The sequence below is a fragment of the Oncorhynchus tshawytscha genome, linkage group LG24 (assembly GCF_018296145.1).
Source record: "Oncorhynchus tshawytscha isolate Ot180627B linkage group LG24, Otsh_v2.0, whole genome shotgun sequence".
Lineage (NCBI taxonomy): Eukaryota > Metazoa > Chordata > Actinopteri > Salmoniformes > Salmonidae > Oncorhynchus > Oncorhynchus tshawytscha.
This window is the reverse complement of record NC_056452.1, coordinates 3,323,695-3,351,612: the sequence shown is the minus strand read 5'-3', so window position 1 is coordinate 3,351,612 and position 27,918 is coordinate 3,323,695. Positions and strand designations below refer to the sequence as shown.

The 27,918-nt window shown below is 43.2% G+C and overlaps 2 protein-coding genes across 4 annotated transcripts in view; one reads left to right on the top strand and one right to left on the bottom strand.

The window, feature by feature from the left end:
• The first annotated feature begins 7,681 nt into the window (after positions 1-7,681).
• On the top strand, positions 7,682-23,015 carry atp2a1l (ATPase sarcoplasmic/endoplasmic reticulum Ca2+ transporting 1, like). Of its 2 annotated transcripts, XM_042305179.1 has the most exons (22): positions 7,682-7,956; positions 10,356-10,373; positions 10,944-11,026; positions 12,697-12,801; positions 13,471-13,609; positions 14,289-14,369; positions 14,636-14,721; positions 15,124-15,421; positions 15,724-15,890; positions 16,170-16,258; positions 16,418-16,520; positions 17,067-17,315; positions 17,554-17,772; positions 17,946-18,057; positions 18,614-18,840; positions 19,068-19,288; positions 19,626-19,828; positions 20,115-20,334; positions 20,678-20,795; positions 21,025-21,142; positions 21,705-21,749; positions 22,699-23,015. In XM_042305179.1, the coding sequence occupies exons 1-21, from the start codon at positions 7,839-7,841 to the stop codon at positions 21,707-21,709; spliced, it is 2,979 nt and encodes a 992-aa protein (XP_042161113.1). In that variant the 5' UTR covers positions 7,682-7,838; the 3' UTR covers positions 21,710-21,749; positions 22,699-23,015. The 2 variants fall into 2 exon arrangements, with proteins under 2 accessions (XP_042161113.1, XP_042161112.1); XM_042305178.1 differs by lacking the exon at positions 21,705-21,749.
• A 244-nt stretch (positions 23,016-23,259) lies between these two features.
• sult1st6 (sulfotransferase family 1, cytosolic sulfotransferase 6) overlaps positions 23,260-27,918 on the bottom strand; it is a 30,770-nt gene continuing 26,111 nt past the window's right edge. For both annotated transcript variants that reach the window (XM_024387141.2, XM_024387142.2), the window contains one exon: positions 23,260-23,613. In XM_024387141.2, the coding sequence (XP_024242909.1) occupies positions 23,501-23,613 (113 nt within the window). In that variant the 3' untranslated portion in view covers positions 23,260-23,500. The remainder of the gene's footprint in view (positions 23,614-27,918) is intronic.

Here is a 27,918-nt window from a genome sequence, read left to right as displayed (position 1 = left end):
GTTCTTCATTCATTGCTTGTCTTATCTTTGCTAACCACTGCAGTTTGTTGTCATATTAAAAGGAATGATACCCTTATACCCCTCTTTTTTTTGTACTGTGGCTTTCTGGCTCTAATATTTCAAGCCCCTTCTGGGGGCTTCATAATTTAAATCCCATTTCTTAATCCTCATTCTATACCAACCTAAATTGATTTTGAAACTGACATGGACTAGTGCTTTTGTTATGAAATCCAGTTTAGTTAATATATATATATATATATATATATATATTTATTTTTTAAAGAACTCCTGCACACACTACCTCTACATGTTTTTTTATTGTGGTGATGTTTCGTTCAGGGACCTTTTTATGATAGTCAGCTTTGGGTCTGTAATTCTCTGCGCCTCATGAGAGAAGCATGGCGCTGCGTGTTCACATTTCGCCATGAAATACCTTCCAATAGTTTAGTCACATATCAACCAACTAAGTGTTGTCTATTTGCTGTCCATAGGGTGGCGCTCTGAGTTGCCACACTGAAGTGGGCTGAGGTAGAATGTGAGGGGTCATTGGACTTTCATATGGTCAACGTTTCTCATTGGTTAAGCACCCCAGTAAGGGTTATTGTCAGTGAATGGCTTACAGCAGAATCTCAAGTAATACTATTAACTCATTAATGAACAACAGAACGCATTACTTGATGCTGTAGAATTTGACTTTTCGCTTGCTATACCCCTGCATGAAGCTTCTGCCACAAAGAAATGACTAGGTGCAAATGTCATTTAAGTAATTCAATAATATTGATCCCATGTTGCTGGGTGGACTCGTGCAAAAAAAATGTGGATCACTCTCGCACTCCAATCTATATATAAAAAAAAATATCACATTTCTCTCCTGTATCTCCCAGTCTCTGTTTTCATTCGTCTTGCTGTCATCAACACTCGTCCTTCAAGGCGCTCTGTCCATCAATATGCCTTCCTTTCACAACCCCAATAAGGTGAGGGGTGAAGGAAATAGCAGTGTTAAGTTTAGACCTAAAAATGCATCATATGACCATGGTCTATGATCATTGCTCTGTGAAAAACGGGATGTCTACTCGAACCTTTTCCGATAGTTTCCCTGTACTGTACTTTTCTATTCTTGGCCACATCAATTCCTGCAGTGTCATTCCCTAGCATGCGCCATTTGCAATTACAGATAGTCATTTGAAGAAAGAAGTTCAAGAGAGTAGGTTACGAATGCACATACAGTACCAGTCAAATGTTTGGACACACCTACTCATTCAAGGGTTTTTCTTTATTTTTACTATTTCCTACATTGTAGAATAATAGTAAATACATCAACATGATGAAATGACACAACCAAAAAAGTGTTAAACAAATCTAAATAGATTTTAGATTCTTCAAAGTTACCACCCCACTGCCTTGATGACAGCTTTGCACACTCTTAGCATTCTCTCAACCAGCTTCACCTGGAATTCTTTTCCATCTGATGCAGCACTCCATCACTCTCCTCAGTCAAATAGCCCTTACACAGCCTGGAGGTATGTTTGGTCATTGGCCTGTTGAAAAACAAATGATAGTCCCACTAAGCGCAAACCAGATGGGATGGCGTATTGCTGCAGAATTAGTAAATCACAGACTGTCACCAGCAAAGCACCATCACACCTCCTCCTTCATGCTTCACGGTGGGAACCACACATGCAGAGTTCACCTACTCTGCGTCTCACAAAGACAGCGTTTGGAACCAAAAATCGCACATTTTGATTCATCAGACCAAAGGACAGATTTCCACCAATCTAATTTACATTGCTCGTTTTTCTTTGCCCAAGCAAGTCTTTTTCTTATTGGTGTCCCTTATAAGTGGTTTCTTTGCAGCAATTCGACCATCATCACGCAGTCTCCTCTAAACAGTTTGATGTTGAGAAGTGTCTGCATTTATTTAGGCTGCAATTTCTGAGGCTGGTAACTCTAATGAACTTATTCTCTTCAGCAGAGGCGATTCTGGGTCTTCCTTTCCTGTGGCGGTACTCATGAGAGCCAGTTTCATCATAGCGCTTGATGGTTTTTGCGACTGCACTTGAAGACACTTTCAAAGTTCTTGAAATGTTCTGGATTGACTGACCTTCATGTCTTAAAGTAATGGTGGACTGTTGTTTCTCTTTGCTTATTTGAGCTGTTCTTGCCATAATATGGACTTGCTCTTTTACCAATTAGACTATTCTGTGCTTCAAACTTTGTGGGAACAGTTTGGTGAAAGCCCTTTCCTGTTTCAGCATGACAATGCCCCCGTGCACAAAGCAGAGGTCCATACAGAAATGGTTTGTCGAGATCGGTGTGGAAGAACTTGACTGGCCTGCACAGAGCCCTGACCTCAACCCCATCGAACATCTTTGGGATGATTTGGAAGCAGACTGCGAGCCAGGCCTAATCGCCCAACATCAGCGCCTGACCTCACTAATGCTCTCGTGGCTGAAGTTCAGGCAGCAATGTTCTAACATCTAGTGGAAAGCCTTCCTAGAAGAGTGGAGGCTGTTATAGCAGCAAAAGGGGGACGAACTCCATATTATTTCCCATGATTTTGGAATGATATGTTCGACAAGCAGTTGTCCACATACTTTTTGTCATGTAGTTACCTCAATTGCTGCCACACTTATTGCCTATGAATGGAAAAGTCAAATGCTAATGCCTATTCAAATCTGACAAGCTAGCAAAACTAATGACACTATGTCAGAAACAAGGAGGCCTCTTTTGCTCCCATCCAACAGGGCTCGTTTTCCTGTCGGCTCCCATGAGTCTTGTGCGTGGGATATCCCTAAGTGAAAGGAATGGTGTGAACAACCATGTACTGCTGAATGCCCTTTACGACAAGTAAAGGCCCCAGCATGATGCAGGGAAAAGTCCTAAAATGGCCCCCGACATCTAAAGGTCCCCACTAATGCGTAAAAGTATGACTTATGGAACTAAACCTTATGGAACTGCATTCCCGAAATAAAATGACACTGGGTGCTATGCCCAGTTGCATGGTGTCACCTGGGCTATTTATATCCAGTGAGTCATTCTGACTACATAGAGACTCAGCTGCCACTTCTATTCTTACTGTATCTAATGCTGTAACAAGTAACCCCGCTAATACCAACGCTATAGCTACTTTATCTATAGCCTTGACCGTGTACTACTAGTTAACGCAGCGCTGTCAATACCTCAACACAGCAACCTTCATGTTTTTATCGATGTTATTTCATTGCTAACACTGAATTTGCAGAACAAATCGGTCTTAAGGCCTGCACAGAAGGCATTTGCTTCGTACGACAGCTAATTAACTACAGAACTTGGCCAGAGTTAAAGCTATGTACATTCCTTTCTCTGTGGATAGTATTTTGGAATTGTGCACATGTTGTAAACAGGATTTTTGTCCCTATTGGTTTTCAATACATATTGAGTTATGTCACTGTATGAACTTATCAGTGACTGGGCCAAGGGAACTGGGTGGTATCTCACAAACAGGATCCATGAAGCAGACAGCTACCTTTGATGAACACCCAGTGAATAATTGAGTTTATGAAGAAAGACCAAATGTACATGTTATCTCAAAGTTTAAGGGATAGTGCAGCCAAATTACAAAGTTAATGTTCCCCAATTAGCATTCAAATATTTCATGCCCATTTCAATGCGGACGTTAGTGGTTGGTGGCAGTGTTAGTTTATAAATCCTTAAGAGTCTATTGACGCACCCGTCAGTTTAAGCTAGAGATATCAGTTTTTGGCTGCGTCTCATTCTACCGCATCCGCCTATGTCGGCCTTCCGCATCTGCGGTGGAAGGTGGCTGAGCTACAGTGGTGTTTGTCAGACCGTGAGACATCCTGAAAATGTCTGCAGCGTCCAAACTATTATGATCACTCTATGGTGTTCTCAGTTTTGCTCAAAGACCCCCACAAGTGTCACGGGACTCTTCTGAAGGTAACCCATACAAACTAATGGAAGTATGGAGGTAGTTTTGTGCCAACAAAAATAAGGGGTTGTGTGACCCCCCAAGCTAAATTTTCTGTGCTTTCATATATTTCCTAGATGTAGGACAGACACTTCAAAACCTTATTCCTTATGATTCATTTTTTAACTCTCTTTTTTGCCACTTATGAATGTGTTATTCAATGTGTTTCTAAGGGCTATAGTAGTAAATGCCAAATTCTATATAATTCAACTTTTTTTAATACCTAAAGGGGTTCTAAAATTCAAAATCAAATAGCTAAATGATACATGGTATGACCATCTTAAAACAATTCCATATGTTAGCTGAGTTACTTGCGCCTCCATAGCTCTGACATTTTGAGTTACTGGAAGTTTAACTGTGCAAGTCAGCAGGAACAGGCTGCGTTCATGTTTCGTAAGTTAGCTACCCACACAGCTGCAACACTGCGATAGTTATCACTCGCACAGAACCGGGACGCATATAGGATCCGGGGGTGGGGGGTTAAGGCAGCACATGGCGATCTTTCAGGCTGGCATGACGGTGTGGCACGTTGATGCTGCTGTTGGAGTGGCAGGAAGGGGTGTTGTGGGTGTCCCGGGGTGCCTGGGTTACACCACCCCAAGTTATCACAGGCAGCACAGAGGGTACTGACTGACACTGCACCAATAGACAGAGATCAGCAAGAGTGAGGGAGGTAGGTAGGGAGTGAGAGAGAGAGAGAGCGAGCGAGGATATTGAGTTAAATGTCACTGCGCTACCCTGAGGGAGACACTGACAGGCCGACCCTTTTCACAGCCCCCAAATCTCAGAGGTCAGGCAGGCCATACAACAGCTGAGAGGACCCAGCCTGGCTGAAGAGGGGAGGAGGGGGGGGATGAAGGAGAGAAGAGGGGTGCTGAGAGACATTGGCAGAGGAAAAGGAGCATAAAATGTGTCATTAAAATGTCAGGGGACACCGAAGGAAAATCAATTCAAGGCTGAGAATAAAATAAGTGCTTGTACAGCGATCATTTGTATTTGGTTGATATACATGTATGGTCGGGACGTTTGACATGTGTACTGTACACATTGAAGTTATCAAGAGTATGGGTCTTGCCACTTGTTCTGTACACTAATGTAATGCCTATGAAATAGTTGAAGTCAAGGCTATTTTTATTCAGAACACAGATATGGCGTTTAAAAGAAAACATATGTATCAAGCCTTATAATATTTTGTTTGTGACCGTGTGTCAATTACTGTAAGCATGCATACATAGAGTGCATCAAGTTTTAATTTGCTCATCTATCACTTATTCCCAAATCAACCCCTTGGCACTTGTGTAGATGTGATTTAATTAGATGGGTGTAAGCAATATGGTGGTAGCTCCATCTTGCCCTCTGATAAGCCAGGTGTAGTTGCCATACTGCAGACATCTAGTGAATCCTTTTAAATCAATACAATTGCCTAGAGTACAGGGCCTGAGGGTTAATTTGGGATTCAGGATATGTATGTGACCCTTCACTACTCACCTAAGGTACAATTATTTTTATGGGGCTGCTTTGCCCATCTGCAGGGAGAGGAGACCTAGGTCATAAGGTCAGCCGCAGCTGCCTGGGCATCTGAACTCAACCCGGAAAGCCCATTGCTTCTCAGTATCGAACAATGCTTCTCAGTATTTGTTGATGTGCCCTTGAGCAAGGCGCTCAACCCTAATTGCTCCTATAAGTTGCTCTGAATAAGAGCGTCTGCTAAATGTCTCATATGTAAATGTAAAATGACCACCCGAGTCATGGTAGGTGCATTGTTTAAAGCAAATGGTCACCCACAAATCCATAAATTGTTAGTTGAAACCAAATGAGAGTTCAAGAAATGTGTAAATACATTTCCTATGTCACTTTATTGTACCACATTCATTGCTTTTCCGTCTTTAAGGTTCTTTGTTAAAACCGAATGGTTGTTCAAGAAATGTGTAAATACCTTTCCTATGTCCCTCCGTTGTACTACATTCGACCGAGACTTAACCACAGACCCATGAGTAAGGCAAACGGGAGCAAATGGAGTCTTTTCCTCCTGAAGTGTCTTAATCAATGAACCATGACCATAGGTGGTGCCCGAGAGGACCGCTTGTCAGGTTATTCATCACGGATGAATGACAACTTCTGTTTCTCTCTAGAAGAAACTCCGTAACAGCCTTTAGGTCAGGAGGTGCCCATTTAAAATGAGCTGTTACACAAGTGGTAAATTAAACCAGTGGGGAAGACAACTGTTTTTTTTATTGAGTATTAGATTTAGAGAAAGATCTGGACTTGCATAGCGTCATCAAACTGGGTTAATACTAGGCTAGACTAGGCTTTATTTTTTTTATCTATAAAACTGGCCACAGTTTTCTCTTACAAGTGAAGTAAGAAAAACAACCATACTCTGAGAATATTTCAAACTTGAAGTGAGATACATTACAGAACTGATTGAAAGTGCATAAATCTAAATGATCAATGACCCTTTGACCAATGACATATGATACTTCCATAAAGTCCAAGTAATGCACCAGTTAACCACTGACCCAATTCCTAGAGATTTATGTCTTTGACTTTCAAAGTCCATTTTTGGTAGCTTTAATATTCTATGCCACTATCTTTTCTCTTTAAAATACATTTTACCTGGGTCTTCTCATTTGTTTCTCGTCAGTCAGCAGGCATTAACCGAATCAATGCTCTGGTTCTGCCACAAGAAGACATTGTACAGTTGCTGCATGGGTGTCGATTTCGGGGATCAACTGTCACACATCTACTTAATCTGCGTCATATCTCCCAACTGCCTTTCCCTCCTTCCCCTCCCCTCTCTCCATGGCGGGGTTCTCTCTACTGAGCGATAGTAAGATATACCTGCTCTCCTCTCCTGCTGCCCCACCAGTCATTCCTTTAACTCATACTCTAACACCTTTCTTCTTCTATTCCCTCACTCCTTTTCTCTGCCCTTCTATTCACTCTCACTCCCCTTTTTTGTTCTTTCTCTTTGTTCTTCCCATTTGCTCTCACATTCTAACACACGGTGTTACTCCATGCTTCCCAAGGTCCCCCAGGCCTCAAATGGTATGCTTGATCTCTCTCATCTTTCCAACAAGTCTTTTGATACTTGTTTAATGAAAGGAAAAGAGGTGCAGTGAGATAATTATGATGATAAATGCCCCCCAACATTGCCCAACAGAAGTGGCATAACTGTGGTTTGAACTATCTGTTCGGTTCCATGTGAACCCCCATGCATCAATGTACCACTCTGGTTGCCTAGGCTTCGATGTCACTGCGCTCCGCTAATGCTTGTACTAAGTTAACCTTCCACCACCTCTCTCTATCCGTCTCGCTCTCTCGCACTCTTTCTCTGTCTCGGCCCCCTTCCTCAGCAGAAACCAGTTGAGCCGTCACTCAATGTTTCCCCTCCTCCCCCTGCAAGATCTTCTGTCTCACTCTCTCACCTTCTCCCCTATCCTTATTCCACTGACCATGCATGTTCCAAAAACAGTTCTTATTCCATGGTACACTCCCCCCTTCAACTCCGTATCCCCCCACACACCCCCTTCCCCCTCCTCCCCCAGGCCAAGTCCACAATTCCTGTCCAAGTCTACCAGCTTACCTCCCTATTACTCCACCTCGAGCCCCACCCTCACCATCCCATATCTCTCATGCTGGAATTTAGAGGCGTGTACAATTGGGGACCCCACCAATAGTGTGGCCGTGCTGATATAAAACCCTGCAGCAGTGTTTGCTTATTCGCCTTTCTGTCAGTCCAGCACTCCTGCTTGTGGAGGGGTCGAACAAAATCAAGGGACCAATACAAGTCCTAGCACCACACACAAAAGAAAAAGGAGCAACACAACGAAAATCAAAAGAGCACGCCTAGACACTGCCAGTAGCAAGGATGGAGAACGCGCACACGAAGACGCCGGCAGAATGCCTGGCCTTCTTCGGGGTGAACATGGACACCGGTCTCACCCCAGACCAAGTCAAGAAGAACCTGGCCAAGTATGGCCCCAATGGTGAGACCCACGGAGGGATGGAGGGGTGCATGAAGAAAGGGGGACATAGAAAAGAAATGGAAACTGACGGTAGAATAGACTAAGTACGGGGTGTGCCCTGTAGCATAGAGACCACTGGGTTAGGCATTTACAACCAGTAGATGTGATGTTTAATATGTGAAGGAAGGATCATATCTGTTAAGGACATCACAAGTTTTCTTCACTTTGAAGTTTTTTTTTTCTTCTTTAGGGACACTTGCAGCGGGCAGTGAGGTTCTGTGTTGGATTATTTTTTTTAGAAAAGGGTTAGGTTAAGTTGCCACAGGTGGTAGACATGGACATGCAGAGACGGAGAAGCAGAGACTTTTGGGGGCTTTGAAGGGCTATTTAAAGAGGAAAGGAAGAGGAGTGGGAGGCAGAGAGACGGGTGATGGCTCAAGAGTCTTCATGGGTAATGAAGGGCGAGCATTTTATTACATTTTTATTTCACCTTTATTTAACTAGGCAAGTCAGTTAGGAACAAATTCCTTATTTACAATGATGGCCTACCAAAAGGCAAAAGGCCTCCTGTGGGGATGTGGGCCTGGGATTAAACAAATTATTTAAATACAACATAAATATAGGACAAAACACACATCACAACAAGAGAGGCAACACAACACTACATAACGAGAGACCTAAGACAACAACATAGCAAGGCATCAACACATGACAACACAACATGGTAGCAACACAACATGATAGCAGCACAAAACATGGTACAAACATTATTGGGCAGCACAAAGGGCCAGAAGGTAGAGACAACAATACATCACACAAATCAGCCACAACTGTCAGTAAGAGTGTCCATACTTGAGTCTTTGAATGAAGAGATTGAGATAAAACTGTCCAGTTTGAGTGTTTGTTGCAGCTCGTTCCAGTCACTTGCTGCAGAGAACTGAAAAGAGGAGCAACCCGGGGATGTGTGTGCTTTGGGGACCTTTAACAGAATGTGACTGGCAGAACGGGTGTTGTATGTGGAGGATGAGGGCTGCAGTAGATATCTCAGATAGGGCGGAGTGAGGCCTAAAAGGGTTTTATAAATAAGCATCAAGCAGTGGGTCTTGCGATGGGTATACAGAGATGACCAGTTTACCTAGTAGTATAGATTGAAGTGATGTGTCCTATAAGGAGCATTGGTGGCAAATCTGATGGCCGAATGGTAAAGAACATCTAGCCGCTCGAGAGCACCCTTATATGCCGATCTATAAATTATGTCTCCGTAATCTAGCATGGGTAGGATGGTCATCTGAAACAGGGTTAGTTTGGCAGCTGGGCTGAAAGAGGAGCGATTACAATAGAGGAAACCAAGTCTAGATTTAACTAAGAGTAGAGAAAGCTTGTTTGACACTAAGAAAGCTTTGTTGTAGAGCATTTAAAACAAAATCTGAGGGGCCAGCTGAGTATAAGACTGTATCATCTGCATATAAATGGAAGAGAGCTTCCTACTGCCTGAGCTATGTTTTTGATGTAAATTGAGAAGAGTGTGGGGCCTAGGATTGAGCCTTGGGGTATTCCCTTGGTGACAGGGAGTGGCTGAGACAGGAGATTTTCTGACTTTATACACTGCACTCTAAAAGCATAATTTTTGTCCTAGTGCAGAGGGGGAGGTCCTTAGATGGCTAACAGGGATGAATGATATGAAATATGATCACTGAGTTGCTGATCATTGACCATTTGCATGCAGCGTGAACTAGATAGACCAAGCAAAGTTAGATGGAAGTCTGCTTCGATTAGCTTGCTGAAATGCCCACAACATTTTGTGTTAATTTAACATTGCATAAGCTGGTAACAATTGCATTTCTGGCCACAGTTTGTGAATAATCATGCTTTTGTAGCAAAAGGGTATTTGATGAATAAGCAAGTGTATCGATACACTTACAGGAAAGACTACAATCAGCAACATGGTAATTGCTATTATCAGATAATTGTCCACAATTCCATGGGCTACATTTCAATGCATTTCTGGTTTAATAATCCAAATGTTATGTTGAATTAGTGTGTTCTTCCAGATTTTAAGGCTTGTTGATAGAAAGCAATAGTTAAAACACTGATACATTATTTATTGAATCTGTTGTACACTAAGACACTTTAAAGTACAGTTTATCTAGGTGAGATTTTTGTTTTTAGTTCACCCAAAATGGTTGAAAGTAAGTATATAGACATTCACCAAACTGTGCTTTAAAATGTCTTAGTGTACAACAGATCCAATAAATAATGTATCATTGTTTAACTATATTATATATCTGCCCAGTCCAAGTGGTGATGAAGTAAGCTAAGTCTGACATATCATACAATATCATGCAATTTATTTTGTGCTAATATTGTTTTTTGGGTTCTGCCCACCTTCCCTTCCCTGCATCGTGATTGGACAACCCCAGCACTGCCAGCTGAGGAGGGTAAGTGTTTTTTTCCACATCAACTGTCACTCATCCGAATTCACAAATAAGAAGCACATTGTGGAAATGTACCAACGTTTATCAATATTATGAATACTTTTTTACACGTGATTCACATCATTTTAAAAATGACTACTGGCTTCAATCCAAAATAAGATCAACCTTTATCAGGAGTTAATTTAAACATGCAAGCAATCGCTTGATTGTGGAATTTCTTGCACATTATTGTATAATCCTCACACTCTTGTATAGTCCTGGTAACTGAGCAACCACATTTATAGGTGTATGACTCCAAATCATTCAATACATGGGTCATTTCCCTTTTTTATATGATAATCACTTATTTGGGGTTGGAAATCAAGCAAAACATTACATACATTATCTCTCTTACACAGCATTCGGCATAATGCTTATCTTGCCTCCAGACACCAGACAAAAATAACAAATACACACAAATTCTCAGAACATTATTTAATAATACTTTTTTTTCTATTTCTCTCTCTCTCTCTCTCTCTCTCTCTCTCTCTCTCTCTCTCTCTCTCTCTCTCTCTCTCTCTCTCTCTCTCTCAGGTAAGACCACCTGGGAGCTGATTGTGGAGCAGTTTGAGGATCTGTTGGTCAGAATCCTGCTGCTGGCTGCCTGCATCTCTTTTGTGAGTAAACAAAGGCTATGGTTGTATTATTTCATCTGGGTTATTTTGCTCACGATAATATTAATTGTAGCCAAGAACACCTGTGAAATTATTTCAAGATATTAACATCAAGTTTAATTCCCTTCCCCCAGAGTGAGAAGAAAATACTTATTTCATTTTTTTTTTGTGGGGGGGGGCCCAATCATACACCCTCATACCTAATCTACAAATTTTTTGTTAAGACCCCGTAATTGATATCAAACAGTCTGTGACAGTGGCACTTAAAGTTGTAGGCCTACACCTGTAACCCAAGCCACTGGCCTGAAGGATGATCCTGCATATCACTGCTTTGGCATTGCTGTCTTGTCACCCTATCAAACAACTTGTACCTTCTCTTGGCACTCCAAGTCCCCTTCCCTCAGGAGAACTTGGGGTGGGGGTACATTGAACAGGACAAATATAAGCACCCCCTATTTGATCTTGAGAGGGGTGGTTGGAGGTATATTCATTCCTACCACACGCTTTCCACCCCTTTGGGCAGCTGTCAGGATGGCCTTAGAAGGCAAATATTGAGGAGTGGGTGAGAGACAGGGGGTGCAAGGAGTAAGGGGGGGTCGAGGGGGTAATGATTTATTTTAAGAAAGACTCAAGCCAGGGAAGAGAAACTGTATCCTTCGGGAAAAGGTCAGGTCTGATGGAAGGAACGATGGGCTTCCACAGAAAGAGGTAGAGAAGGTTGAAGTGGATACTGTAGGAGCATGGAGTTATGGGACATGGAGATCAAGTGTACAGGGATTGTGTCGTTATTGTGAAATACAGCAAACTGGAGCATTAAACTGCAAACTGGAGCAGTTGCTGAACATCATCAACACAATTTAAGAAAACATTTTAACACAGCCCGCTGATTCGGTGTTTACCCAGTAAAGTGTTGAGAGCATATATGTAGTGTGCGACTATTTTTAAAATATTTTGACATAAGTTTACTATTCCAAAATTGCAAATGCACAAATGCGAAATTTCAAATGCATAAAACATACGATTTACACAATTCAAACATTTTCGCACACAGCATTTATAAACGAATTAACAAAATGCAAGTTAAGTAGGTTTATTTCTAAACCTGTAACAATTTTGCCACCTGTTGTTGTGCCCATGTACACTAGCATTGAGTCTGTGTAAGAGTATCAGACAGTAAACAGACTAAAATAGAACAGTGATGGAACACACACATGAAATCATTTTCTAAATGCCTGATAGTGTCTTCTGAACACTGCTTATTCACAATCATCTGAAACATCCTCACAGCTTCCCAAGGGCTTTTAAGCCAAGGGCTTCCCTCTGGAGAATTGTCATGTCCTAAAATCCATAACATCATTATAAACATGTGTAAACCATATATAAATCAACAGAAACCTACAGACAACCACAGACTATCAAATAGCCCATAGACATTCCTTGCTTTGCGGCAGATTCAGAATCAGACAACTTTATTGCCATGCCACAAATGTTACTAGGAATTTATTTTGATGTTTTACACAAAACCACTGTATCAGATAATAATTGCATTTAACATCGATTAGACTGTGATCAAACACGGTTTCTCCTGCAGACAGCGTGACTGTATGCTGTGATGCAAATGCTGACACCAAATGCTAACCATTTTCCTCTGTTGTCCACCTGTTTGTGCTCAGGTGCTGGCTTGGTTTGAGGAAGGTGAGGAGACCGTCACTGCCTTTGTTGAGCCCTTCGTCATCCTCCTCATCCTTATCGCTAACGCTGTTGTTGGAGTGTGGCAGGTCAGTCGTGTTGACATACACACGTACACGTTGAGCAATGATACATACCCACAGATTTGATGACCTTTAGCATGTGGGTTGGTGACATAGTGCACGTGGGTTAGGGTTACTGAGAAAGATCAGTTTGCTCAATTGAAACAGAATTACTTTTGGACACCAGTGAGAATGACAGCCGGGCATGTTTTGAGTAATAACAAAAACAGACAGCCACCTGCAGGGTAGCCTAGTGGTTAGAGCGTTGGACTCGTAACAAGAAGGTTGCAAGTTCAAATCCTCGAGCTGACAAGGTACAAATCTGTCGTTCTGCCCCTGAACAGGCCACTGTTCCTAGGCCGTCATTGAAAATAAGAATTTGTTCTTAACTGACTTGCCTAGTTAAATAAATCAAATTAAAATAAATTGACTGTGGCTCTGTTAGTTTTACCATGGTCTATTTCCTTAACATTTCTAACAGTTGTATTGTCTGTAGTTGTGTTATGAGTTAGGGCTACATGTTGTGACTAGGTGTATAGTTATACCTGTATTGTGTTATGACTAGGTGTTTGTATTGTCTGTGGTTACGTCAGTGTTGACTACAGTTGGTGTTTGCATCGACTGTAGCTGTGTTAGAGTTGAAAGTGGTTGTTTGTATTGACTGTAGTTGCACGCGTGTCTGGTTGTCTGCCACAGGAGCGCAATGCTGAGGACGCCATCGAAGCTCTGAAGGAATACGAGCCTGAGATGGGCAAAGTCTTCCGTACTGACAGAAGGAGCGTGCAGAAGATCAAGGCCAATGTGATGGTTCCTGGTGATATTGTGGAGGTGTCCGGTGAGAGACCCATCTTTCTCTTAATTACCTATATTTTTATTCTGTAATTTCTTCTACACCGTTTTAAAGACCTAGAGACTAGGGACTCTAGACTATAGACTCATGCTGCAAATTAGCTCAAGCTAAAGCATGATGGGACAATTCATCTGACTGTTGATGACTCAATGTGTCAATGTTTTAATTGTATGTGTCCCCCTAACAAATACATGCATTTTATTATCGCTTACCCAATCAAATGTTTTCCTTCCTTTTTTACCACTTTAGGTGTTAAGTGGCTTTATTGTGAAACTGTTGAGAAAGAAAGTTAGGGACCCAGAGAGTGTATATTTGAAAGGATTTTCAAGAGCAGGATGGAGGGGAGATGGGGAGGCCTCTTACCCATATAAGGCAGGATGGAGGGAAGGAGGGAGGGGGCAAACGGCTGTGAAATCATGCTGAGGGAAGGAAAACAAAATCTTGGGTATAAATACCCCCCTACCACCTGCCACACCTCTTCTCCCCTTCTTGCCCTCTCTCTCTCCCATCTCTCCCATTACCCACTGGTGTTCATTTATCATAGTACACCTGTTGCCCTTCAAGCCAGTCATTTCTATGGCATTCCTACGGCTTATTTTGATTGGTTGGTGTATAATGTGTCAGTTGAGGTTAAGCATGCATACTTATCCCCCCCCTTCCCCAGTCGGTGACAAAGTCCCCGCTGACATCAGGATTGTTGCCATCCGTTCCACCACCCTCCGCATTGACCAGTCCATTCTTACTGGTGAGGATCCTTACACACCACAACTCCCTACCATATAATACATAACATGTTGTTTTAACTATGCAGAAACTAAAACAACAATACACAGTTACATGATTAAAAATCATTACGGATAAAGAACACAATCAGGTCTAAAGACCTATTTACATTATAGTCCTATAAGAAATGTGAGAAAGGGTGCTTTTTAGACCTGTAAGGCATTGTCTTGCATACTGTTTTCTTGTTATGTGTCCTCTCGTTGACCATTGTTTGTGGGTCCCCCTCAGGTGAGTCCGTCAGTGTGATTAAGCATACTGAATCCGTCCCCGACCCCAGAGCCGTCAACCAGGACAAGAAGAACATGCTTTTCTCTGCAAGTATCCCTCCACCCCTCCTTCCCTCCATACCTCTATCTCTCTATTCTGTTCTCCCCTCCACCACTGTGTCACTACATCCTTCTTCTCTGTATTCACCTGTCCCTACCTGCCTCCATCCTTTTTCTACACCTCTATCCCTCACTCTGGCCCTCGGTCTTTCTCGCTCTTTCGTAAACACACCCTCTAGCGTTCTCTATTCATGACTAGTAAACTTTTCTTAAACCTCTTGGTTCCTAGATGAACAGAAGGCCTACAGTAGTGTATAACAGTTTGTAACAGGGTGTACAGTGTCAAATAGTGTATAACCATATAAAAACATTTTTAAAACATTGTATACTAAATTCTACGTTATTTTCTCACTGTCTATCCTCCACCACTTCCACCTCTACCAACCACAGGGCACCAACGTCGCTGCCGGCAGAGCCATTGGCGTGGTTGTGGCTACCGGCGTCTCCACCGAGATTGGCAAGATCCGCGACCAGATGGTCGCCACCGAGCAAGAGAAGACCCCCCTGCAAGCCAAGCTGGATGAGTTCGGCGAGCAGCTGTCCAAGGTCATCTCCCTGATCTGTGTTGCCGTGTGGGCGATCAACATTGGCCACTTCAACGATCCCGTCCATGGAGGTTCCTGGATCCGTGGTGCCGTCTACTACTTCAAGATCGCCATTGCCCTGGCCGTGGCCGCCATACCTGAGGGTGAGGGAGAGAGGGATGGAGGGAGGGAGGGATGGATAGGGGAAAGAGAGATGTCATGGGGAGGGGAAGGGGGCATGAATGTGTGTCTTTGGGGGAGAGATGGGTTGTGGTGTGTATGTGCGTGTATGTGTGTCTGTGTGTGTACTTGTGTGTGCACATATGTGTGGTTGTTCAGGTATGTGCGGTTCACACAATGCTCGTTGTATGTGATATTCCATTGTGACTAAATGCACACTATGTTATTCTCACTATATCACTACTATTTGATTTACTCACGGTTTCGACTTTCATCTCTCTACCAGGTTTGCCCGCTGTCATCACTACCTGCCTGGCTCTCGGTACCCGCCGTATGGCCAAGAAGAACGCCATTGTCCGCTCTCTGCCCTCTGTGGAGACCCTGGGTTGCACCTCCGTCATCTGCTCTGACAAGACCGGAACCCTGACCACCAACCAGATGTGTGTGACCAAGGTGGGTGCTGCACAGAACATAGTACCCTATAACGGGTCTTGCAACTGGCAGCCCACGGGCCAAATCCGGACTCCGATCCAATTTAATGTGGCTTGCCAAGGTTGTCTTAGTAGAAACATACAGACACATTTGTACAAAGACACACATTTCACTGGGACATTGGGCAGCATATTGTTCCCTATGTGACCAATTTGGGCACATTCAGACACTTGACAGACTCGCGCACATACACAAACTGAACAGTAATTTCACAACTTCCCTTTGTTCCTTCCTCTCTAGATGTTCATCATCAAGAATGTCGACGGCGACCATGTCAACCTGGACATGTTCGACATCTCCGGCTCCAAGTACACCCCCGAGGGAGAGGTGTAAGTAGTCCCGTTTCTGTGGCAACCAGCGTTAACTTTACGACATAGGTACCATTCAAGCTACCGAGCCTCATATGACCACTATGTGAACGCATCTTCTCTTTATTCCCTCTTCCTCTGTTCTCCCTATATCTTCCACCTATCTCTTCCCTCTCTTAGCTCCCAGGGAGGTGCTAAGACCCCCTGCGGATCCTACGATGGCCTTGTTGAGCTGGCAACCATCAGCGCCCTGTGCAATGACTCCTCTCTGGACTACAACGATGTAATGAATTGATTTATTTGTTATTTATGTATCACATTAGTAGGCAGGGACAGCGCACCATTCATTCATTCCATCCGTCAATAGTTCAGTTTTCCCATCAAGTTCTCGCTATGTCGCTCATTTTCTTCTGTAGTCCCCTAAACACAGATAAAACGACATGGCTAACACATATTTATGCTCTGACAAAGTCATTGTGACAAAGCTTTGAACTTTGTTGTTTAGTCGTCACATACAGCGGATAGGTGCAGTGAAATGTGTTGTTTTACAGGGTCAGCCGTAGAAGTGCGGCGCCCCTGGAGATAATTAGGGTTAAGTGCCTTTCTCCAGGGCACATAGACAGATTTTTCACCTTGTCAGCTCGGGTATTCAAACCACAACCTTTTCCGCTTGGCAACTGAAATGTACCCCCTGCCGTCGTGGCTAACAAACATCGAGGAACATGTTTTATGATTACGAAGGTGTCCCGTTGCTGTAGATTCCACCCTCGGCCTCTTCTTAACTTCTGTTCTGTGACACTTTATCTCTATTTATCTCCCTTCCCTCCAGTCCAAGAAGATCTATGAGAAAGTGGGCGAGGCCACCGAGACTGCCATGTGCTGCCTGGTTGAAAAGATGAACGTGTTCAACTCCAAAGTTACAGGCCTCTCCAAGCCTGATAGAGCCAATGCCTGTTGTGCTGTGATCAAGCAGCTGATGAAGAAGGAATTCACCCTGGAGTTCTCCCGCGACAGGAAGTCCATGTCTGTGTACTGCACCCCCTCCAAGGGCGATGGTGGAGCTAAGATGTTTGTGAAGGTCAGCTCCTCTCTCTCTCTCTCCACTTTTGAGCTCTCTTCTTCTAGTCCTCTTCCTCCAGTGCGTTGAACATGGGCTTACGCCTTATTGTTCCGTTGCAAGTAGTTTATTAGCCACTAAATTATAGTCTCTCAACAGTTCTAGTGACAACTGCATTTTCAAAGCAGGATTGGAAGGAGTTTGATTTGGTCCCTTTGTGAAAACCCAACCTCTCTCCGTTTCCTCCTCACTCAAATAGGGTGCCCCCGAGGGTGTGATTGACAGATGTGCCTATGTTCGCGTTGGCACCACCCGCATTCCCCTGACTAGTGCCGTCAAGGAAAAGATTTTGGCTGTGATCAAGGAATGGGGTTGCGGCCGCGATACCCTGCGTTGCCTGGCACTTGCCACCCGTGACACCCCCCTGAAAGTTGAGGAGATGAAGCTTGAGGATGCCACCAAGTTCATTGATTACGAGGTGAGAAAAAAATATTTCTCTCTGTAGATAGATGGATGGATAGATGAGAGGATGGATGGATACATGGACAGATACGTGGATGGACACCTTTTTTTGGATGGATGTCTAGCCAGATATATCCAAGTTGGTTTTGACTCATCTTCACCTTTCTCCCTCACTCCTCTTGTCCCCAGACTGACCTGACCTTCGTTGGCTGCGTTGGTATGCTGGATCCCCCGCGTAAAGAGGTTACGCCCGCCATTCTGTTGTGCAAAGCTGCTGGAATCCGCGTCATCATGATCACTGGTTAGTGTACCACTACCTCCTCTCTAGCACCCATTCCCAATACAGACCATCCTCCTTTACAAAGTGACTGTGTATATGTTTCCTTTATCTATGAGTTTGATCTAGATTGTGTTGTCTGTTTCTAAGTAAATATTATAATCTCCTGTGACTTTGATCTAGTTTGTGTCGCCTCCGTTCTTAAGTAAATATTATACTTGTCTGTGTTGAAAGTGGTGTTGCATCCACAATGGTTTTTGTTGTGTCTGTGCTATCACGTGTCTATTGTGTTAATATCTCTGTTTACATAGACTGTATTCCACGTTATATTAGCATGTTTTGTTTGTTGCTAATTCCCAGTCACATATTACCTGGGGTTGAATTGGAGAGAAAAAATGTTTTCCTGTAAAATTACTGTAAAGAACAACAACTGTAAATTCACCAACTAAAATGTCAAAATGAGTTTCACGTTGAAAACACAGTTCCCCTTCGATTCCACCCCTGGTCATTATTACTGTACAGTACATCTTTCTCTTTATCCTTCATCTGATTGGCTAATGTCACCCTTCGACTCCCTCAGGTGACAACAAGGGAACCGCAGTGGCCATCTGCCGTCGTATTGGCATCTTCACAGAGGACGAGGATGTGACTGGAAAGGCCTTCACTGGCCGTGAGTTCGACGACCTGCCCTCATTTGAAATGCAAAGCGATGCTGTCAGAAACGCTAGCTGCTACGCCCGTGTGGAGCCCTCCCACAAGTCCAAGATCGTTGGGTTCCTGCAGGGCCAAGACGAGATTACCGCCATGGTGAGGCCAAGACATATGTGTAGATACACATGCAATATACTATAAAATACACAAGTCTTCAAACGTTTGATAGTAGTTCAAGTGAATCCAAAGTTTACCCCAAATTCCTGTAACGTAACTGTTAGTGCACTGGAAGTGATCCAGTACTCCTCCAGTGATCTTTGAATGACTGACTTGTACATTCACCACTTCAACTGACCCTCTCTCTCTCCCTCCCCTTAAACCAGACCGGTGATGGTGTGAACGATGCCCCCGCCCTAAAGAAGGCCGAGATCGGCATCGCCATGGGCTCTGGCACTGCCGTTGCCAAGTCTGCCTCTGAGATGGTCCTGGCTGACGACAACTTCTCTTCCATCGTGTCCGCCGTCGAGGAGGGCCGCGCCATCTACAACAACATGAAGCAGTTCATCCGCTACCTCATCTCCTCCAATGTTGGTGAGGTCGTCTGGTGAGTGTTCTGTCCATACGGGACGGACTGGGTTCGAACCTTGGGCTCTCTGATACTGTGCTAGCCCATCGAGCTAAAACCTAGGTATTAGATCGTCTGGTGAGTGTTCGTATGGGACCAACTTTTGAACCCGGGCTATCAGAGATTGTGTTAGCCCATCAAGCTAAAGCCTAGGCATTAGCTTAGGGGCCTAACTTCTCTCCTCCTTGTCCTCCCCATCCCTTCAACTGTAGTCTGCTTTCATCTATTATTCTCTGGGATTTGTACTTTTTTAACTTGTAACCACTTGTAAAACCTAAATCAATCAATCCACCTTTTCTTCCCTTCACTCATTCAGTATCTTCCTGACTGCTGCCCTGGGTCTGCCCGAGGCTCTTATCCCCGTCCAGCTGCTGTGGGTCAACCTGGTGACTGACGGTCTCCCTGCCACCGCCCTGGGCTTCAACCCCCCCGACCTGGACATCATGGGCCGCCGCCCCCGTTCCGCCAAGGAGCCCCTGATCTCCGGCTGGCTGTTCTTCAGATATATGGTCATTGGAGGTAAGTGTGGAAGAATAGGACAGGGGAACTATCTGTTTATGTCCCAAATGGCAACCTATTCCCTTCATAGCGCACTATTTTTGTCCTGGGCCAATAAGGTTTGTACTATATAGGGAATATGGGCCCTGGTCAAAAGTAGTGCACTATGAAGGGAATAGGGTGCCATTTAGAACATATCCCCTGTCTGCTTTGCATTAGTAGGGTCCTGTAAGGGCTGGTTGAACACCACTAAGGTGTTCACCACCTGAGTCTGTGTCTGACGGTAAGTCTCTTTGGTCCGCACCAGGATATGTCGGTGCCGCCACTGTCGCAGCTGCCGTCTGGTGGTTCATGTACGATCCCACCGGCCCCGGAGTCACCTTCCACCAGCTGTCCCACTTCATGCAGTGCCACGACGACAACGAAGACTTCGTCGGCATTACATGCAAGGTGTTCGAGGCCTCTCCCCCTATGACGATGGCTCTGTCCGTGTTGGTCACCATTGAGATGTCCAACGCCCTCAACAGGTCAGACGCCGAATGCACACGCACAGGCACATGCACAGACACACACTCATACACATACAGATGCAAGAGCACAAACACACAAGCACACACACAGGCATGCACTGTTGCACACACACACACACATACACACACACACACACACACACACATATACAGATGCAAGAGCACAGACACACAAGCACACGCAGAGGCATGCACTCGCGTACACACACACACACACACACACACACACACACACACACACACACACACACACACACACACACACACACACACACACACATATACACACACACTAATCATGTGATGTTAAATTGTCTCCTTTAACCCCCCTCCCTTACAGCTTGTCTGAGAACCAGTCTCTGGTGCGCATGCCCCCATGGAGCAACTTGTGGCTGGTTGGAGCCATGGCTCTCTCCATGTCCCTCCACTTCATGATCATCTACGTCGACCCCCTGCCCGTAAGTACTGTCGCTGTGGAAATGGTCTTATCACAGTCCTCTGTCACTGTGGAAATGGTCTCACCACAGTCCTCTGTCACTGTGGAAATGGTCCCATCATATGCTTTTATGCTTAATAAATGTGACATTTATATTGCTCAGAAGACACTACTGAGTATTTTCTGCCAGTAGTTTGTCAGTTGGTCTTCCCTAATAACCCTGTGTTCTTCTCTTCCCTTCTCCCGCCCAGATGGTCTTCAAGTTGACTCACTTGAACGTGGAGCAATGGTTGATTGTCCTGAAACTCTCTTTCCCTGTCATCCTGATTGACGAGGTGTTGAAGTTTGTCGCCCGTAACTACCTGGAGAGTAAGTGTGCCTCTAACACACACACACGCAAACACACCTTTACCATTGTAACCAAATTAATAGTATTCTATCCTTGTATTTGCAAGCAATTCTGCTTCTAAAGTACTTTGTATAACAGTTATACCCTAGCAGTTCTACTGTATAACATTCCTTGTTCTCCATTTGAATAACAGCTTTGATAAAAATCTTAAATGAATTCCTTCTTTCATTCACCCTGGTTATCTTTTATTTGGTATGAAATGAATAATCCTGCCATCTGGTTAAGACCATTTGTATCATAATGTTAATGCTTGTTTAACCTCTTCTAAATGTCTCTCTCAATTGTTTCAATAATTTTATCATCGGCTCTCACTGCCTTTATTTCTTCTTTATCGCTATACTCTGCTCTCTCTTTCTCTAACTCCCTGTATTCATTCTTTTTCTTTAATCTCCTTTTTCTAACTCACTGTCTTCCTTCTTCCTATCTTCATACTCGCTCTCACCTCTCTCTCATTCTCTTTTATTTAATCATATAACTCCATCCTTTCATTCCTCAATAACACGTTGAATCATCTTTTTACAGACTAATCCTGCCTATCACCCACCATTAGCCTGTAACCACAGCAAGGTATCCCACCAACTGCATCGCTAGCGGTTCTCTCTTTGTGTGTATGTCATTGTGTTTATGTCAGGAGAGTGGGTGTACATGTGCAAAGCGAACCTGTGTTTTACAACCTGCCCAAGTTGCGTTCTTGTCGTTTTCAGCCTTCCCGGGGATCTCTAGCCTATATGCTCAAATGTGTGTGGACATGCTACTTCTGTATTGTATCTGTGCTGCTCTGTATTCTGCTGGTCTGGTTTATGGATGTTGTTTTCCACTGTTATACGTATCATTTGTATCAGTGATGTATCAGTAGGCTTTGGTGATGTCCCAGTAGGCAGTAGGCTTTGGTGTTGTCCCAGATCTGTTTGTGCTGTATAGCCAACTTGTGAGGTTGTGACATAGAAGTTAGTTATACAGCACAAACCAGGATATCATGAATCATGTCCTGTTGTTGCTGCTGTTTTGAGTTGTTTAGATGCTTCGGCATTGACTGAGTCTGAGTGGGTAGATGTTTGACGCAGTAACTGTTGTTGCTGCTGTTTTGAGTTGTCTAGATGCTTCGGCATTGACTGAGTCTGAGTGGGTAGATGTTTGACGCAGTAACTGTTGTTGCCATAAACATTTGTAATATGAGTGATTATTCGATAAAAGTGTGATGTATTTTTGCTCAGTATACTTTACCTCTGCAGTAAATAACCATATTGTAATATTTACATAGTTGAACGTTCAGATCCTATACTAATAATATTGCATAGAAATCTTTATAGAAAAAAGAATGACAAGAAAGGCTAGTAATTAGCTATTGTAGTATGATAGCTATTGTGATAATACTACTATGGTTGAAATAACATGGTAATTATAGTTTCATTACATATTACATATCTCTGCTGCTAATTTCACCAGCTTTCATTTAAAACTAACATTGCAGTTAGCTCTTTCCCTATGATTTACTGCTTTTTTTCTTTCCCTCTAGAAAAATAGAAATCTAGAAGAAGAGGAATTAGAGAGGTGGAGAAAGGGAGGACGAGGAGGAGAAGATTGAAAACGATGACGTTCACAACCAATGAATGAGGAGCTCTTGTGAGCCAACCAATAGAACAGAGGGGACAGAACAGGAAAGTCAACGAGAAAAAAAAAAAAACAATTTTAAAAATGCACATAAAACAACCTCTGTATATGGAAAGAGATTCAATTGGATTGGGGTTTTACTCCACCAAAACAATATTCAAATATTTAAGATTTTATTCATAGAAATAATGTATTAAAAAGAGATTTTTTGTTAAACTTGGATACCCTTGACTGTTGGTTTTTTTTTGTTCAGTTTCTCCACCACAATCCAACTTGTGTTACATTTCACTACTACTCATTACTTTATCTGGGTCTTTGCCCCCATGTGCTCTACATCAGTCCAATGTAGGAGAGAAGTACTGTTCTGAAGGTTGTCCATAACATCAAACAAAGGACAAGTTCCCTCACAACACTTAAGGTATTATATCTTTACCATGAATGAACAAAGTGATCACTACAAATGATGCATTGTGAAGCACATTTTATTGACTATTTTTTTAACAAAGGGCTGATTTTCAAGACATAAAATCAATGATTCACTCTCAACAGTACATCTGCATAAGCGAACAAACATTCAAATAAATGGTCTATATCTAAGCAATAATGGGTGTTTGATTGGAAAACGTTCAACTGTTAGTGATTCCGACCTCATATAGTAAAAGTCTGCCCAGTTACATTGTGTTGGAAATACAGAGAGAAAAATCCCGCTAGATGTCAGTCCGGAAAGGGATGTCAGCATCCTTCATTTTTCTTTTGTAGTCTTCATCAAACAGTTGTGTCTGGGCAGGGGAGAAATGATTGGTCCAATCACCTACTACACCTGAAAGAAAACAAGAAGAGATTGAGATTGAGTAATTCCAACACACTCAGATACTGAAATACTAAATATCCTGAAATAGTCAATACACTGAACTAGTTCATGTACCGAAATATATTGAAATAGTCAATATACGTGCTGAGAAAATCTTGTTCCAAGAATCAGGCAGAATTGATTTATCAGCAATAAGAGTTTATTCAAGCAATTGCAGGGAAGCTTACCCTCCGGATGAAACCGGAGAATAACTTAAAAATGTACAAATGACACAGTAATATATATATACTTTACCTACACAAAGAATAGCTTACATGAGAGATAAGGGGTACTTTACTCCCTTAAAGCATTATACAAACAAAAGCAGGTTCTAACCAGTTCTCACAGCCTATGTGTCTAAGATAGGGGAGTGATAAGAACTTTAGAGCCGAAACAGACTGGAATTCAGCCTGGTTGGGCCTTTGGTGCACCAAAGATAAGGAGCCAATAACAGATCGCTCTTTTGTGCAGTGTATGAAGAGGTTATTGGACAGTTAAAGGACAAATACCAGTGAATAGTACATATACTTCTAAAAATTACTTCTAAAAATTCACCTTTCCAGAAACAAGTCTCTCACTGTTGCAGCTTGCTATAGACCTCCCTCTGCCCCCAGCTGTGCCCTTGATACCATATGTGAATTGATTGCCCCCCATCTATCTTCTGAGCTCGTGCTACTAGGTGACCTAAACTGGGACATGCTTAACACCCCGGCCATCCTACAAACTAAGCTTGATGCTCTAGATCTCACACAAATTATCAATGAACCTACCAGGTACAACCCCAAATCAGTAAACACGGGCACCCACATAGATGTCATCCTAACTAATTCGCCCTCCAAATACACCTCTGCTGTTTTCAATCAAGATCTCAGCGATCACTGCCTTATTGCCTGCATCCGTAATGAGTCTGCAACCAAACGACCACCCCTCATCACTGTTAAATGCTCCCTGAAACACTTCTGCGAGCAGGCCTTTCTAATCGACCTGGCTGGGGTATCCTGGAATGACATTGACCTCATCCCGTCAGTAGATGATGCCTGGCTATTCTTTAAAAGTGCCTTCCTCACCATCTTAAGTAAGCATGCCCCTCTCAAAAAATTTAGAACTAGGAATAGATATAGTCCTTGGTTCACTCCAGACCTGTCTGCCTTTGACCAGCACAAAAACATCCTGTGGCGTTCTGCATTAGCATCGAATAGCCCCCGTGACATGCAACTTTTCAGGGAAGTTAGGAACAAATATACACAGGCAGTTAGAAAAGCTAAGGCAAGCTTTTTCAAACAGAAATTTGCATCCTGTAGACCTAACTCAAAAAAGTTTTGGGACACTGTAAAGTCCATGGAGAATAAGAGCACCTCCTTCCAGCTGTCCACTGCTCTGAGGCTAGGAAACGCTGTCACCACCGATAAATCCACTATAATTGAGAATTTCAATAAGCATTTCTCTACGGCTGGCCATGCTTTCCACATGGCTACCCCTACCCCGGTCAACTGCCCGGCTCCCTCCACAGCAACCCGCCAAAGCCCCCACCATTTCTCCTTTACCCAAATCCAGATAGCTGATGTTCTGAAAGAGCTGCAAAATCTGGACCCCTACAAATCAGCCGGGCTAGACAATCTGGACCCTCTCTTTCTAAAATTATCTGCCGAAATTGTTGCAACCCCATATTACTAGCCTGTTCAACCTCTCTTTCGTATCGTCTGAGATTCCCAAAGATTGGAAAGCTGCCGCGGTCATCCCCCTCTTCAAAGGGGGTGACACTCTAGACCCAAACTGCTACAGACCTACAGTGGGGCAAAAAAGTATTTAGTCAGCCACCAATTGTGCAAGTTCTCCCACTTAAAAAGATGAGAGAGGCCTGTAATTTTCATCATAGGTACACTTCAACTATGACAGACAAAATTAGGGAAAAAAAATCCAGAAAATCACATTGTAGGATGTTTAATGAATTTATTTGCAAATTATGGTGGAAAATAAGTATTTGGTCAATAACAAAAAAGCACGATTTCTGGCTCTCACAGACCTGTAACTTCTTTAAGAGGCTCCTCTATCCTCCACTCGTTACCTGTATTAATGGCTCCTATTTGAACTTGTTATCAGTATAAAAGACACCTGTCCACAACCTCAAACAGTCACACTCCAAACTCCACTATGGCCAAGACCAAAGAGCTGTCAAAGGTCACCAGAAACAAAATTGTAGACCTGCACCAGGCTGGGAAGACTGAATCTGCAATAGGTAAGCAGCTTGGTTTGAAGAGCCACGCTCAAGGTTCTAAACGACATCATAACCGCCATCGAGACATTACTGTGCAGCCGTATTCATCGACCTGGCCAAGGCATTCGACTCTGTCAATCAGAACATTCTTATTGGCAGACTCGACAGCCTTGGTTTCTCAAATGATTGCCTCGCCTGGTTTACCAACTACTTCTCTGATAGAGTTCATTGTGGGCCTATTGTCCGAACCTCTGACAGTCTCTATGGGTGTGCCACAGGGTTCAATTCTCGGGCCGACTCTCTTTTCTGTATACATCAATGATGTTGCTCTTGCTGCTGGTGATTTTCTGATCCATCTCTACGCAGACAACACCATTCTGTATACTTCTGGCCCCTCCTTGGACACTGTGTTAACTAACCTCCAGACGAGCTTCAATGCCATACAACTCTCCTTCCGTGGCCTACAACTGCTCTTAAAGGCAAGTAAAACTAAATGCATGCTATTCAATCGATCACTGTCCGCACCTGCTCGCCCGTCCAGAATCACTACTCTGGACGGCTCTGACTTAGAATACGTGGACAACTACAAATACCTGGGTGTCTGGTTAGACTGTAAACTCTCCTTCCAGACTCACATTAAGCATCTCCAATCCAAAATTAAATCTAGAATCGGCTTCCTATATCACAACAAAGCATCCTTCACTCATGCTGCCAAACATACCCTCGTAAAACTGACCATCCTACCGATCCTCGACTTCGGTGATGTCATCTATAAAATAGCCTCCAACACTCTACTCAACAAACTGGATGTAGTCTATCACAGTGCCATCCGTTTTGTCACCAAAGCCCCATACACTACCCACCATTGCGACCTGTACGCTCTCGTTGGTTGGCCCTCGCTTCATACTCGTCGCCAAACCCACTGGCTATAGGTTATCTACAAGTCTCTGCTAGGTAAAGCCCCGCCTTATCTCAGCTCACTGGTCACCATAGCAGCACCCACTCGTAGCATGCACAGGTATATTTCACTGGTCACCCCCAAAGCCAATTCCTCCTTTGGTCGTCTTTCCTTCCAGTTCTCTGCTGCCCATGACTGGAAGGAATTGCAAAAATCTCTGAAGCTGGAGACTCACATCTCCCTTACTAGCTTTAAGCACCAGCTGTCAGAGCAGCTTACAGATCACTGCACCTGTACATAGCCCATCTGTAAACAGCCCATCTATCTACCTACCTCATCTCCATACTGGTATTTATTTATTTATTTATTTTGCTCCTTTGCACCCCAGTATCTCTACCTGCACATTCATCTTCTGCCGATCTACCATTCCAGTGTTTAATTGCTATATTGTAATTACTTCGCCACCATGGCCTATTTATTTCCTTAACTTACCTCATTTGCACTCACTGTATATAGACTTTTTGTTTTCTTTGGTTCTACTGTATTATTGACTGTATGTTTTGTTTATTCCATGTGTAACTCTGTGTTGTTGTATGTGTCGAATTGCTACACTTTATCTTGGCCAGGTCGCAGTTGCAAATGAGAACTTCTTCTCAACTAGCCTACCTGGTTAAATAAAGGTGAAATAAAATTTTAAAAATAAAAATAGTACTCTTCCACTCGAGCATTTACATAGCATTAGACTGCAACAAAACAATTTTGCCCCATCCTACTGAAATAGTCAATGTATTGATCGAGTGTATTTATTCCAATAAACAACTGTCCAAGGCAGTTAATACATAACATGCTCAGAGTAACTATAGAGAGAAATAGTAATGGCATATTTTTGGAGCCACTAACTCCACCATGGTTAGTTGGACAAAGCCTATGGAGAAAATTAATGGCGTTTTGGATAAACGCTGTCTGTTCTATGAGATAATATTAATCAGCTAATGTCACTTTTTGAGAATTTTGAAAAAATGTATGTAATTAAAGAAAAAACAAAACACATAAAGGCTTCATTATAATTTATAAAGGTCATGTTAACTGACTATGATCTCATAGAACAAAACGTGTTTGATCGCCTAAGCCTGTGTTAACCTCAGACCTTATTTTCTGCGTT

Bases quoted from the DNA above. Each gene is read 5' to 3' on its own strand.
- atp2a1l (XM_042305178.1), top strand. From the start codon at position 7,839: ATGGAGAACGCGCACACGAAGACGCCGGCAGAATGCCTGGCCTTCTTC. The intron at 13,610-14,288 runs GTGAGAGACCCA...CCCCTTCCCCAG, and splicing joins TGATATTGTGGAGGTGTCCG to TCGGTGACAAAGTCCCCGCT. The intron at 20,335-20,677 runs GTCAGACGCCGA...CCTCCCTTACAG, and splicing joins ATGTCCAACGCCCTCAACAG to CTTGTCTGAGAACCAGTCTC.